The sequence below is a fragment of the Antedon bifida genome, chromosome 1 (assembly GCF_963402885.1).
Source record: "Antedon bifida chromosome 1, ecAntBifi1.1, whole genome shotgun sequence".
Lineage (NCBI taxonomy): Eukaryota > Metazoa > Echinodermata > Crinoidea > Comatulida > Antedonidae > Antedon > Antedon bifida.
This window is the reverse complement of record NC_136226.1, coordinates 32,883,713-32,899,273: the sequence shown is the minus strand read 5'-3', so window position 1 is coordinate 32,899,273 and position 15,561 is coordinate 32,883,713. Positions and strand designations below refer to the sequence as shown.

General features: G+C 30.0%; 1 protein-coding gene across 6 annotated transcripts; it reads left to right on the top strand.

Annotated features, from left to right (window-relative positions):
• Nucleotides 1-50: 50 nt before the first annotated feature.
• Nucleotides 51-15,514, top strand: LOC144851411 (MAGUK p55 subfamily member 7-like). 6 transcript variants are annotated; one of them, XM_078708900.1, is made up of 20 exons: nucleotides 51-142; nucleotides 1,716-1,987; nucleotides 3,129-3,247; nucleotides 3,592-3,669; nucleotides 7,169-7,381; nucleotides 8,230-8,311; nucleotides 8,492-8,577; nucleotides 9,025-9,099; nucleotides 9,412-9,432; nucleotides 10,394-10,590; nucleotides 10,879-11,012; nucleotides 11,181-11,204; nucleotides 12,412-12,534; nucleotides 12,822-12,908; nucleotides 13,048-13,128; nucleotides 13,338-13,540; nucleotides 13,966-14,106; nucleotides 14,331-14,503; nucleotides 14,676-14,712; nucleotides 14,770-14,833. In XM_078708900.1, exons 2-19 carry the CDS (start codon nucleotides 1,915-1,917, stop codon nucleotides 14,677-14,679), a joined length of 1,914 nt encoding a protein of 637 aa, XP_078565026.1. In that variant the 5' UTR covers nucleotides 51-142; nucleotides 1,716-1,914; the 3' UTR covers nucleotides 14,680-14,712; nucleotides 14,770-14,833. The 6 variants fall into 6 exon arrangements, with proteins under 6 accessions (XP_078565026.1, XP_078564984.1, XP_078565017.1 ...); XM_078708858.1 differs by lacking the exon at nucleotides 14,676-14,712 and having other exon boundaries at nucleotides 14,770-15,514; XM_078708891.1 differs by having other exon boundaries at nucleotides 14,676-15,514.
• Nucleotides 15,515-15,561: the final 47 nt, after the last annotated feature.

Here is a 15,561-nt window from a genome sequence, read left to right as displayed (position 1 = left end):
GTCGCCAGAATGACGCTCTGAATATACCTCGAGAATTCGTTGAAAGCATAGGAAATCCCAAGCGTTTCCGTGTTGCCAGTTGAATGATTAGTCGGTCTGACGTAAATTATAAATGGTTTCATCCACAATACAGAATTTTAAGGTAGGTGTTATCTATCTATTATATTGTATTGTTTAATATAACATTTTGTTGATTGGCATTAGTTATTTGGAGATATAATACATTTATTTAAACGATTGATTTACAGTGAGTACTTACTACTACCACCAGCCAGCCAGTACTTAGTACTAGCTCACCACCATTTTAGCATTTATAGGCCTACTAACTAGGCCTAATATAATAGGCTAGCTAGCTAGGCTACATCATCAGGCATACTGTCTACAGTCAGTCAACATAAATATAAAAGAGCCTGGCCTAGACTATGGATGACTTACTTATGGTCTAGACCGATGTTATACATTATAAGTAAGTGTATTTAGGCCTAAATAATAGTTCTGTTTATTATATAACACCTAAATTAAAATTTCTGTCATTTGATTAGACGATTTTTGTGAGTAGCATGGCGTGCAATAATACATACTATTTAATGACCATGTAATATTATTTTTTCTACTTGCGTTCTATTTTTACTTAGGCTTCGCCTTGAGAATATTGAATTTCATCTTTCACCTCATTAACTATTTATATGTGACGTTTTATAAAAGTTTTTAGTAGTTATTTTAATTTTTTTATTTTGCTTTGTCATATTAATTTTTATTATAAATTGTTATCCAAATTTGCATTTCTTTTTAATAATTATTTAAAAGTTATAAGTTAATTCTTATTTTGATTTGTAAAATTTTGAGTGTAAATAATTCAATATTTTAGTATATGATGCTATACAATAGTTGTTCTCATTTCACATGACTTCCATTATTTTCATCAATTTAAAGTGTATAATAAATAAGTACTTAATGATGTTTTTGTTATAAAAAATAAATGAATTCAGTTCTTGAATTTCTCCGACCTTGGCCCTTTATCCATCATGTGATGAGAAATACTGTGATAATAAGCTGTTGTCTTTAGATACAGTACACTTCATTTAGTTCGTTAATGATATTGTAATATCACGGTTGAATCTATCCTCTCCAGGTATACCTTGTTAACATACGCTATATGCTATTTATCTGATAATTAATATGGCTATCCACCCAGTAGACAGCATATGAGCCATTCAATGCTACACTAGCTGTGTAATGACACCTGAAAATTGTTGGTTTGTTTTGATTAATTTTTCCAAATGCCCATCTTACTAATTAAGTCATATGCTGTAGGCTTTAGAGAATTTTTTTAATCGAAATTGAATTTAAATGTAATTTAGAGATACAATTAATAAATTGTATTCTTTGATTATATTGATAACTATATCATTGATACAGTACATTGCCAAAAACTATTATTTTGTAATTGTAAGTCTAAGCAATTATTTGTCTACATTATTCAGTAAACACATAGTTCTTACCGTTTAAATTTCAAATCAGTATTTACCGTTACTAGTATTTGAACTTTGACTTCTGTGCTTACTGTATAGTACAGATAAATAAGTAAAGATCATCTAGTTAATTAATGCTATTGGTATTGCTCTACAAATTCTCAATTGAAATATTTTGTTGTTTAAAACAGTTAAGATTTATCTACCATTACAACTGAGTGTTTTATGTATTTTTTTCTACAGTAATATCTTCTGTAAATCCTAGCTGACCTAAAGAAACATAAGTATAGTAAATCCTGTCCATTGTCACTGCTTTCTCTAGCAGACGAAGCAACAAAAACAGACTGACAAGCTAACAACGCAACAATACCTATTGTCTTCAACAGGGAGCATATCCCTACGATGCATAAACATTTCTGCAGGTATTAAAACTGAGGTATATATGATTGAGACAGCGTTTGTAGAGCACACAAGAGCCATGCCTGGTGTGACAATCCCGCCTAAGAAAGATTTAGGTGAGTATTAGAGTTGTTGGTGTTGTTATTGTTATCTTCTAATTAATACAGTAAAATTGCTTCTCAATTGTTGTTATGGACCATACCAACTATTTATAACTTGTCTGACAACATTTAGTTTCATCTACAGTACATCTGTTCCAACATTTATGCTAGATACAATTTGGAATGTGCTAAATAATAATTACTATAACTGCAGTCATCAAACATTCACAGTCCTCTCTTTGCTAATGCTAATTTCATAAGATTGTGTAAAGTTTTAAAGTACTGTATTGATATTGTATCTTGTGAATTTCTAACATTAAATGTAAGTTTGCTATCATGTAACAATAACATTGGTTGAATTTAATTTTCATATCATGCAAAATGAACATAAAACAAAATCAAGCAAATTAATTAATCCAAGAGAAACATATCAGCACCATCTGTCGTACATTTCCAATGAATGAATATCAAAAAATTAATATTCAAATCATGGAATAGTATCACAATTTACAACAGACATGGTTGTATACTGTACAAATATAGCATATCTAGATATTGGATGAATATATTTATTTTACCAAATTGCAGTTATTGATTTCTAGATAAATACTGAATGATTTCAGGGTTCAACTTTCTATACAGTAGTGTGTGATGACACACCTACAACTTATTTTAATAAATCTAGTTTGATCAAAATTATTTTTATTTATTTGTTTATAAATGATTAGTTTTGGTATCAATTATTATATTAGCTCATTATCAATAATATATTCAAATTGCTATTTAAATTCTATTGTATGCAGCTAAACATTGTGCATAGGAATGCTAAAACTCTCTATAAAGCTCTGTCTACACTATCAAACTAGTTTGACAAAAGAAAGTGTGATGTGCCCAAATATAGTAGTGATATGCCCAAATATGGTAGTTGATATGACATCATCATGTCCATATATGGGCACATCACATTTGTTTGTCACATAAAGTTTGATAGTGTAGACAGAGCTTTACATTTCAACTATCCTGTGTCCATCATTAATTTTGCACCTAAATTTAAAATGTTATATCCTTGCCTACAAGCCTTTGAGCAAGTCTATTCAGGCATTTTCATATCTTTAATTACGTGCATTGGCATGTATATCATATTTTGTATCTATAGGCCTTCAACGATTGTTGACCTCTCTTGACTACATTTGTGGCAGGCTTCAAGGTCGCCCTGATGACATGCAATTCTTGAGTCAAGTGTTACATAGCCCTGACTTTCAAGCTCTTTTAAAGGTAATATTACTACAGTGCTGTTTAAAAAATGTCGTTTTTCTGTTTAGTGTTCAATTGACAGACTTTTCAGTTCTTTTATTTTTTTTATTTTGCTTGTATTTTTTGTCTGGAGAGAGACATGCCCTTTGGCGATAGTTGTCTTTGACAGCTCTTGTCTATCCTCAGTGCTCCCTTTTTATGTTTCACTGAACAGAATAAATAAATAAAATAAAAGTATAAAAAATAATAAAAACATTTACAGGCGTAGATAAACTGCCCAGTGATATACTGATAGTTAATTAATGAATAAATAAGTTATAATGCATTTTAGTTACTAATCAGAATAATTTGTATTTTATTATAAGGTTCACTATAAAGTAGAAGAACATGATAAAGATGGTCCGTTACCAGTGTACAATGCTTCTGCTATGTTGGCATATGAGGTAGGTTACATTATTACTGTATTTGACCACACAGGTCAAAGTGAATTATGTAATACATATCATAAGCATTTAACAATGTAGCAAGCTTGAGTGATGTAATTCATAAATAAAGTGGTAAATCCAGGATTTGAAATTGACCTTGAAAAAAACTACTAAAAGTAGCAAATGAAGTACTGAAATTAACCCTTGACCTGATTATATTTAATATCCCAATGTTATGTTTTTTATTTATGTAACGTTATTATTAACTTAACTTTTTACAGTACTTATTATATGAAAGCATTTAGCTCTGAAATGGTTTGAATATCTTTAAAGCTCTGTCTACACTATCAAACTTTATGTGACAACAAAATGTGATGTACCCATGACATGATCATGTCATACCACTACTATATTTGGGCATATCACTACTATATTTGGGCACATCACATTTTTTGTCAAACTAGTTTGATAGTGTAGACAGAGCTTAAGGTATACCATTAATTGTACAACTAGGTAACTGCCTCATTTGCTACATTTAGTCTATAAATAGTTCACGTAGTAATAAAAGAATATGATGATTTATTCAACAAGAATGTGGTTATTGCAGCTTTGTGTGCAACACTGTATTAAACAGCCAATTCCTGTTTCACTGTTAAATTGTAATCACCCATTGATATCAAACGATAACATGCAGCTTACAGGGTTATTTTATTGCTGGATTATGTAACTTCTTTTAGCATCATTAATAGAATCTCGTTTATCATTTCTCCTTTAGTTATAGCACTATCATTGATTATATAAAATAATATTATTGTAGTCTGTATATAAACTACAGTAGTATAGGCAGTTCAGGCTTTTGGCAGAATGGGGCAGAAGCACAGAATTGATGTGTTTTGAAAAAGAAACGAATGTTCTCCAAATACAGTATACTAGAAGCTGTTGAGACTTTTGCCAGAATGAGGCAGAAGCACAAAATTGATGTGTTTTGAAAAAGAAACAAATGTTCTCCAAATACAGTATACTAGAAGCTGTTGAGACTTTTGCCAGAATGAGGCAGAAGCACAAAATTGATGTGTTTTGAAAAAGAAACAAATGTTCTCCAAATACAGTATAGAAGCTGTTGAGACTTTTGGCAGAATGAGGCAGAAGCAAACAATTTATATGTGATTGGGAAAAGAAACAAATGATTCCCAAATACAGTATACTGTACTAGAGGCCATTAAACATTTGGCAGAATTAAGCCGTACACTCAAAACCTAAGTACATTCAACGGTTCAAACTTTTGCATCAACTTTAATTTTATTAAGAACAAGATTTTGATGCAATATGTGAAAACTGTAATATTCATTGACTATGAACAATTTGTCGTCTCAGATTTGTAAAATGTATTGATTTCTGTTAAGTTATTCTCTGTAATTCAATTTATTATAGTGTGACTTTATTTCATTACGGATTTTCACCAAGGTTAAGTCAGTATACCTAGTTTAGATCGATATCTATAACTTGACAATTTATTACTTATGTAACACAGTACTAGTTATAAATATTGAATTCCCATTTATCTTTGAAAGAAAATTTCTAAAAACAAAAATAATCTTTTTCACAATGTTTTTTATTTCAAAAATGTTACAGGTTAGACTGTATTATTACTTCAGTTGTTTTAAGATATTTTTGTTGTTGTTTTGTTAGCTGTTATATTTAAGGAAGTTAGCTTTTAATTAGTGAAATTGAGCAATTAAAAACTGGACACTTATCAGATCAAAAGGAAGGAACTTAATACATAACAATTAATTGCTAAAACACATTTTCAATATAACACAGAAAAATCAAAATATAAAATCCATTCAAACACATACTATTGAATATTAGGTTTCCTTACTGAATTTTTATTGCTAGTAATTTAAATTTTTACTTAAAATTTTAATAATGTTTTGTGTTAAATAATTCACACGTTTGTAGACAGTGAAGTAATATTAGATGAATACATTCTAAGTTGCATTACAAATTTGTCCAATTATCTGTCCTGAATCTGTCTTCAGACCCAGGATTTTGTTCATTAATATTAGTTTTGTATATTTGATTCCCCTTATGAATTCTTAATCATCTCTCATGTATCTAATGAACAATTATGCTAACCGTAATTTGATTTTTAAGTGCCATTTGAGAAGTGAAACCTCTTTAAAGACTTTGTTGTCATTAAATCAGAGATGAATTAAGTGTGAAAGTTTGAAATATTGTCATTCAGTTTGGTGAAGATAACTTAATTAAACTTGAATGCCTTTAAATTAATTTGATCAATGAGGAACCTATAGGGTATAGTTTAACGCCATTGCATTTACTGCCAGCAATTTGTTCTGATTGTTTTTTTTATTTGCCATAACTTACTACAATAAAAAAAATGTCAATGTGACTTTCACCATGTTATACCCAACCACAATGATAGTTGGCATTTTGGATATTAGAAATTACTTGTACATTATAATATTGCTGTAGAATTATATTGTATTCAAATCACCATCTACAATATAAATAAGAACATATTTTATACACTATTAAAATGCAAGATCAATAATAGTTGACTTATGGTTCATTTTAGTATGTATTTTATAAGGCAATATTGATCAAATGATGATTTTACTTCAATACAGCAGTATCATAGGTCATTACATTGTAGTACTCCGTATACTGAGTATTTTACTGCTGTACATTGTAGGTTAAATAGGATTTTGTCATATCTGTCTACAGTATCAAACTAGTTTGACAAAAAATATGGTAGTGATATGCTTAAATATGGTAGTGATATGCTTAAATATGGTAGTGATATGCTTAAATATGGTAGTGATATGCTTAAATATGGTAGTGATATGCTTAAATATGGTAGTGATATGCTTAAATATGGTAGTGATATGCTTAAATATTGTAGTGATATGACATCATCATATACTGACTGTACTGCTGTACATTGTAGTTTAAGTAGGATTTTGTCACTAAGAAAAATATCACAGAGGTCTCATTTTATACCTCCAATAAAAAAATAACAGTTTTAAAAAGACAGCTATATGGTGGCACTGCATGTGTTATAAGTTGACCATAGTGAATACAATAGCTTATGTTTGTATTGTCATTTTACAATATGCATATTGGCTGCTGTCATTGTTTACAAAATAAACATAGGCTTGTTGATAGTACTCGGCATGCTAGGTATTGCTCACAACAACATGTATGATTAATTTAAAAATAATGTGTAAAAAAAACACAATTCAGTCTTTTGAACAACTGGTTTTGTGTTGTACATTACAACTTTACATTACAGCTATTAGTAATGCTACATACAATACTAAATGACATGCAATAACACGCCCTCTAATGTAGATTGTATTTAATGATTTTAGTTGTTGTTGTAGGTTGCCCAAGATATTACTGAGTACCCACTAGGTCAAGATGCAGAGGAGCCAGGCATGATTTTACAAAGCCCTCTGAAGCAGATTGTATTTAATGATTTTAATTGTTGTTGTAGGTTGCCCAAGATATTACTGAGTACCCACTAGGTCAAGATGCAGAGGAGCTAGGCATGATTTTACAAAGCCCTCTAATGCAGATGGTGTTGCACGTACATGACAGAATAGCAGCAAAAGAATTCTACCCAAAGTTACAAGAAGTTGAAGCTGACATGAGCGATGGTGATGATTCAATGAAGATTGTTAGATTAGTCAAGAGTAATGAGCCTCTTGTAAGTCATCATCTTTGAGATCTATGAAAAAATTAAAGGACATCATTTTAAAAACATTGATTAAACTTGTCACAGGTATAAATTCATAAGGACATCTTTTTGATTAAAGTTAAAGTCACAGATAAGATACAGTATGGATAAAAATAAATTTATGAAAAACATAGATAATTGGTTCAATAATTTAGCCCAGATGGTTTAATATTTAAAAGGTTATTTTTTTTTTGACAGTACAATAGTTATATAATTTATTTTAATTATTATGAGTTAAACATTTTTGGGTAAATAAAGCAATTTAAGCCATTTTAGTTTTTTAATCTCAGTGAAAACTAAACTAAATACCTTTGAAAAATAAGTGTTTCAATTTTCAGTTATACAGTTAGTTTCGGTTACATTTAACCAAATATACCTATTACTTTTTGTTTCATCAAAAATATATTATCTGAATTTCACTTTAAATTTGTCTAATAACTGTAGAGTACTGTTAAGCCCAGTGGCAATATACGTCAACATCCATATAAGTTGTGACATTCTTGGATAGAAATTGATTTTGTGTCTAAACTAACAGAGCCTTCTCTATAATGCCTTCCATAGGCAAGTCTGTAACCCATTCTATTGATGACTCTCTATTGATTATCAAGAGAGATATTTTAATTTAAGCTTAATTTATTATGACAGTAAAAGTTGATTTATACATTTCGAAGGGTTTTTATTGAGATTTAGAAATGCATAATTGAAAACACTAGGGAAACTAAGAATTAACAAACTGATGTATGTACATACTTCTGTATAGGCCTAATTTAATACTACCAAGTATTTTATAAACAATTTTGAGTTTATTTTTACTGTAGGGTGCAACGATAAAATGTGATGAAACGACAGGAGCTGTAAGAATTGCAAGGATCATGCACAGTGGTGCAGCAGATAGGAGTGGTAAGTAAAGCAACAAACAGATTTGTTGGTGACACAAATTTAAAAAAAAAAGAAAAGGTACAAGAAAACAATATTAACTTAATGAACTGAGGATAACCCAAGAAAATTTAAGAAAAACTTATTTCCATTGGGGAAATGAATAATTGTGAGAGCTCAAAATGATTTTGTAATTGTGTACAGGTTTGATACATGTGAATGATGAGGTGGTAGAGGTGGATGGAATCAGAGTAAAAGGCAAGACACCAGACGAGGTTGTTAGTCTTCTGGTAAGTTGTAAATCTCATCATCCTAATCAGACATGTTTGTAATCGATTGTAGCAATTAAAATGGAACAATTGAGTTCAATATTTCATACATAATTTGCGATTCTGAGGTATATTGTTTGATGTAAAACGATTATGTCATAAACATGAACAAGATTGCACTTATTAAATGCATGTCTGAATTTGGTATTAATTAATCAATTAACATAAGTTTAAATTGAATACTTTAGTAGCCTTAAAAAGTAATTTTACAATCAAAATTTATAACCAATTTCAAGAAGATTTCTTACCTATTTTCCTTGGGAATATTAAATTAAATAAACTTTGCTGGTTCAATCCTCTCCTTGGTTCTTTTGGAGAATTGAAGAGTTACTTCATAATGTGTAATATACAGTATGAAATCAAAATAATAATGTATGATAAAAATGATCAATAATTATTTTTCTTTAGTCCTCCATAAATGGAACCATAACGTTTAAGTTGATACCAGCAACTGCTATAAGCAATGGAGGACTAGAAAGTCAAGTAAGTGTTCCTAATTTATCTTTAATACTCTGGTTTAGAAATGTTAAGATAATACACAATGTTTTCATTGAGGTAATATTTTATCATGCTAGCTCAACTCCATTCCAAACTGAGTGATGCTGATTTTTTTTAAAGACAATTTGTTTATTAAGGGGCAGTGAGTTTAAAATCTATACTACCAGTGAATTCAAATCATTTTATGCATTTATCTTAATATAATAGAATATACATGCATAAAATAAAGTTATATTGTTTTCTATGCCTATGATTGCATACATTCTGAGAAAGGTTTTTGTTTTGTTTGAATCTTAGTTGGTTGGCAAAGAAAAAAAGGTTTGTAGATTGGAATGTTGTTGAACTGTTGATTTCCAATTCAACTAGTTAGAATAGTTTTTATTATAACAACATTCAACTAAGTAAAATATATTGGTGCTAGCTTAATCACCACATTTTCATTCATTTTTTTGTGCTGGTATTTCTGAGCTGTATTCAAGTGGTATTAAAAATTCACATAATTACTCAAAAGAGTCTTAACTAAGACTCCTTATATTCTATGGGAAGCTTGGAAGCTGAATGTATTAAGTGATTTTGTATATTTTACACACACACTAGTGTTTCAGTCACATTCTCCACCAGTCTCTATCCAAAGGCTCGCATGTCTACACACCATTCATATCACTCCACATCTATTAGTTTGTGCATGATGATTTTAAGTAACACTGAATTTTTGGTTTTATTTTTGTTATTGGTATTATTTACTTACTTTTTAATTTATATACATGTGCTATTGAGTTTTTTATATAATATCTTTTAGTGCAGTACAGTATTACTTAAAATTTATTAAACAAATGACATATTACAGCCACTTAATTTTGATTATGTTTTTATAGAAAATAATATTGTTTATTGTCATCATTCCATTTATTATTATCATCATCAGATCATATATTATCATCATCAAATCAAATATTATCATCATCAGATCATGTTATTATCATCATCAGATCATATATTATCATCATCAGATCATATTATTATCATCATCAGATCATAATATTATCATCATCAGATCATATTATTATCATCATTATTGTCATATCATTATTGCTTTGAAAAGGTAGCAATGAAACAGTAGCAATATCGGCATAGAGGAATTTAACTTAAATTTATGATAAATACTTCACAAAACATTAAATTCTTTGATTATTTTATATTTAAAACTGTAATAGTAATTCTTAACTTAAGATAACAAAAGAATGCAATATTGAAATCTCAGCATATCAATTTTGTTTAGGTACGTGTGAAAGCATTCTTCAACTTTGACCCTGATGTAGATCGTGGCATACCATGCGTTGAAGCTGGGCTTCCTTTCAAGAAAGGAGACATCTTGCATATAGTAGCCCAGGATGATCCTCAGTGGTGGCAAGCTAGACTTGAGGGTGACACTCAAATGAGAACTGGGCTTATTCCTGGCAAAGTTTTACAAGAAAGGTAAGATTAACATTCACAAATACAAATATGATCATTTCCTTTGCAGCTCTGTCTACACTATCAAATGTATGTGACAACAAAATGTGATGTGCCCATATATGGACATGATGATGTCATACCACTACCATATTTGGGCATATCACTACCATCTTTAGACACATCACACTTTTTTCATCAAACTAGTTTGATAGTGTAGACAGAGTACGGTAAATACAAATGAGACACACATGTATCAAATGTTTTGAATTGTGGTTGTAATGATAAATGCTTTCCATTTTAATTTTATAGGAGAGAGGCATTAAATAGAACACTTTTACCAACACAATCACCAACACCATCTTTAAAGTCTGTACCAGGAGAACGTTCTTCAATGGCAAACTCAGTACCAAGCTCACCAGACTTGAGTTTTAGAAGAGCACAAAGTAAGTATCTAATAGGCCTTTTGGCAAGATACTAAATATACTTGCATACATATTTATTTTTTTCTCTTCATTATGATCTACATTACCATCAAACATTATTCAATTATTTATTATTACATTTGTTTTTAAATGTTGTAAATTATTTAGAACCTTTTTTCCTTCATTAAGTTCCAGATCCACCATTGTTTTACAGTAAGTTTTATCTTCTGCTCATTTTGGTTATTTTGTGCATGGTATTGTAAAGTTATATTTTCTTTCATTTATTTTTTAACATGCATTTTTTGCTTTATAAGTTTGTTATTCACCCTGGAAAAGTATGCACAAGACAATGACAATGCTAATATGTTTAAAATGTATTTTTCTGCAATCTAGTCTATTAGCTAGGTTTCATCTTTGACTTCAAAGTTGTCAGATTTCTTTCAACTTTGACCCCTTATCAAATAAGACAAGGTGCTACTGTGTATACCGGAATGCTGAACAGTTTCTGCTCAATATATGTGCTGAATGTGGTTTTAGTTGAAGAATAAGAATGTTATGCAATATGTGGCCTCTTAAGCTGTGTCTACACTATCAAATTGGTTTGACAAAAAAAGTGTGATGTGCTCAAATATGGTAGTGATATGCACAAATATGGTAGTGATATGATATCATCATGTCCATATATGGGCACATCACATTTTTTGTCACATAAAGTTTGATAGTGTAGACAGAGCTGTCTGTTTGCATTTGTATGCATTAACTTTAGATCTCAACCCAATTTAACAAAATGATGTTCAAATCATTACTAAATTTAAGTACATTGACAGATTTTTATCATATTAATAATTAAAGTTTGATTTGAATTTATGAATAGCTATCAAACGAAAATATGGTAACATTTCTTTTCTACTAATATTCTGTTAATTTTATTCTTGAAAATAAACCAATATTCTTTATTTTTTAAAGTCATATTTTAATGAGAAATTACTTTCAGAATAATAATGTCATTTAATTTGGTTTATTTTAGTTTCTTTATTTTGCTTTGTTTTCAGCAGTTTTATGTTTTTTCCTAGTAATTAATATAATACTCTTTGAAGTAAAAGCTTATAAATATTTAAGTAAATGCTTATCTCTTTATCTGGTTATGGAATATTTTAAATAAATTAAAGGACAAATGGTATATTTTTTTAAGTATTGGTAAGGGTAAATATTATGATTTTTTTTTCTATTTTAGCATAATTTTTTATGTTGTATTTTGTACTTTTCCTACTAAAATAAAATGGAACTAAATGAGTTTCCAAAGCTTGGTTGTGAATTAAATTGCATTTTACTAACATTTTCAGAAATCATAACACAACACTGTTTAAACTAGAAAAGTGGAAAGATTTATTTATAATCACTGATTGGTGTTGTTTTTAAGGTTTGCGATTGTCAACACGTAGTACTACATCTTTAAGAAGTAATCTCAGTTCAAGAAGTAGTTTACGAATACCAAACAAGAAGAAGACCAAGAAGATAATGTATCAATCTATTCAAAACCACAGTAAGTCAAATCTTTAAAAAAAATAATAAAAAAAAAATCCAAAAAAAAAATCTTCAATGGACTAAGAAATATTTTAAACTTTGACCTGTGTGCTCGACCGAATAACCCTAAACTTGGATAATATAGCAACAAAATACCTAGTTTACAGTCTGTATCCACCAATTTCTAAAACTCATGAGCGCCCTCTACCCAATGTGAAAGACATGAGATCTACCTTTATTTCCTGGTCAATAAATTAAATAATTATTAAAAAAAACTATATATTTATTATTATATTATTTGTATAGATTATGATGTTGATGAAATTCTAACATATGAAGAGGTGACTCTGTTTCGTGCTCCACCTGAGAGACCGCGACCTTTAGTTATAGTTGGTGAGTGTCATTCTACATCTTATTTTAAATTATGGTTACAACAGTGTAGATATTAAATTAAACATTGACAACAAATTTAACTAAGCCTCCATTTGTGGTTCTTACTGGTTCTTTTACAAGTACTCTTTATTTTATTTAGGCCCACCCGGTGTTGGTAAGAACGAACTCAAGAAAAGATTAATGGCCAGCAAACCATTTCATTTCAAGTCAACTATTCCACGTAAGTAGAACTGCCTTCTTATCTTCAAATTGAGAATTCATTTTTGATTTCGTTTAGTGTTGTATGTTTAAAGGAAAGTAAATCTCTATCCATGAAATACCAGCATAATATTTAAGATATTTGAATTAGTTAACTTGAAACTAGAATGCACATGCATGTTGTTATTGATACTGAAACAAATATATAATTTTTGTTTTTGTTTTTGACAGATACCTCCCGTGCTAAGAAGCTTTTGGAGAATAATGGTAAAGAGTACATTTTTATTTCCAAGCAAGAATTTGAAGGCAACATTCGTGGAAATAAGTTTGTAGAATGGGGTGAATACAAGGGCAACTTATATGGCACCAGCCTTGATTCAATACGTGGAGCTATATTAGCTGGAAAGGTGGCCATTCTCATTGTGTGCCCTCCAGTAAGTGAATGTTTTAATTTACTAGATGAATAAGATAAGATATATTTATTTGTCCAATAATAAATTTTGGAAATTTGCTTCCCTTTGGCATTGACACATTAAAATGTCATATGTATAAAATATGAACAAGCTACCAATAACTGTTTATAGCTGAGTTCTGCATTCAGTCATGTTATTGGTTGACAATATAACCAACCAGTAGAATTCACACTTATGAATATCAGTAAAGATCTTGTCTATTTATTATTATTTATTCAGTCAAAAGATACATTTTACAAAATATATACAAATCAACCAATTAAACACGACGCAAGGAGAAAATATAAAATCATAGTCACTAGCTGCTAGGAAAGCACAAAAGCAGCCTAAGATACTGTCACCAATTAGGTGTGTACCTATTATTTATGAATATGTCTTATTTTTAGGCTTTAAAACTACTGAAGGCGTCAGATGTGAAGCCATATGTAATCTTTATTAAACCACCACCATTCCAACGGTTAAAAGCAAGTCGCAAAGCATCTAAAGCAGTGTATACCATGGAAAAGAAACAAACCAAATCATTTACAGTATGTATTCTCACACATTTCTACAAATTTAGAGTAAATGTAACATTGCAAAGCTCTGTCTACACTATCAAACTAGTGTGATGTGTCCAAATATGTTAGTAATATACCCAAATATGGTAGTAATATGACATCATCATGTCCATATATAGACATATCACATAAAGTTTGATAGTGTAGACAGAGCTTAAGACCTTTTTATTTTTGATTTTGTTTTATTATTGAAGGATGAGGAGTTTATGGATATGATAGAAAGTGGAACAAGAATGGAAGCAAATTATGGACATTATTTTGATTGTACAATTGTAAATGAAGACCTAACCACAGCCTACAATGAGCTTATAGCAACCGCAATGAGAATTGAAAGGGAACCACAGTGGGTGCCTAGCTCATGGATGAGGTAGGGAGCCACAGTAGGCCTAGGTGCCTAGCTCATGGATGAGGTAGGGAGCCACAGTAGGCCTAGGTGCCTAGCTCATGGATGAGGTAGGGAGCCACAGTAGGCCTAGGTGCCTAGCTCATGGATGAGGTAGGGAGCCACAGTAGGCCTAGGTGCCTAGCTCATGGATGAGGTAGGGAGCCACAGTGGGTGCCTAGCTTATGGATGAGGTAGGGAGCGACACTGGTGCCTAGCTTATTTATGAGGTAGGGAGCAACATGAATCAGGAAAGAATATTCAATAATTTTAATTAGATTTTTTTTAAATTTATTACCAAGACTAAGAGTGATTTTTTGTTTCCAAGATCTAGTTCCTTTATGAAATTACAAATTTGCAACAATTATTTGTTTTCAGGTATTAGAATAGCATTAACCAGTGGTTGCTATAATATGTAGGAATTCACATCAATTAATACTTGATAAAAGGACTGTAACATTGAGAATGTTATCAGACAATGTGCAAACAACAACTTGAGACCTTGATGGATTTAAAAGCTTTTTTGAAAGCTGGTGTAGATGTGTTTAAATAAAACATAACTTAACATATATAAGTGTCTGATGCTTTAGAAATGATACTTGAACACTCAAAATTACTAAGCCGTTTTATGCAAATTAAATAACATATAAGTCAATTATTAAGTGAAAATATTCCTAACATTGAACCGAACGACAATAGTGTTTGTTTCACAGTAGATTCATTGTACAGTGTATTTTTAGTTGCAATTTTATTATTTTACTATCCTAAATTTACTGTATATATTAACTCATATAGTTGAATCACAAAAAAGAAAAAAAACTCATATAGTTAAATAGTATTTCTGATTTTCTAATGAAGAATGCCATCCTTTTTAAACCATTGTTGTATAGTCATTTTACATACCTTTTTGTGACAATTGAGCACCAGTGTATGCAATGTAAAAATTGTATTTGTAAATGAAGAACCAAATTAAAACTAACATGATTTTACCTCTAACTTGCCTTATAACTTGTGAATGTGTCTTCAATTCTTACTGAATGTAT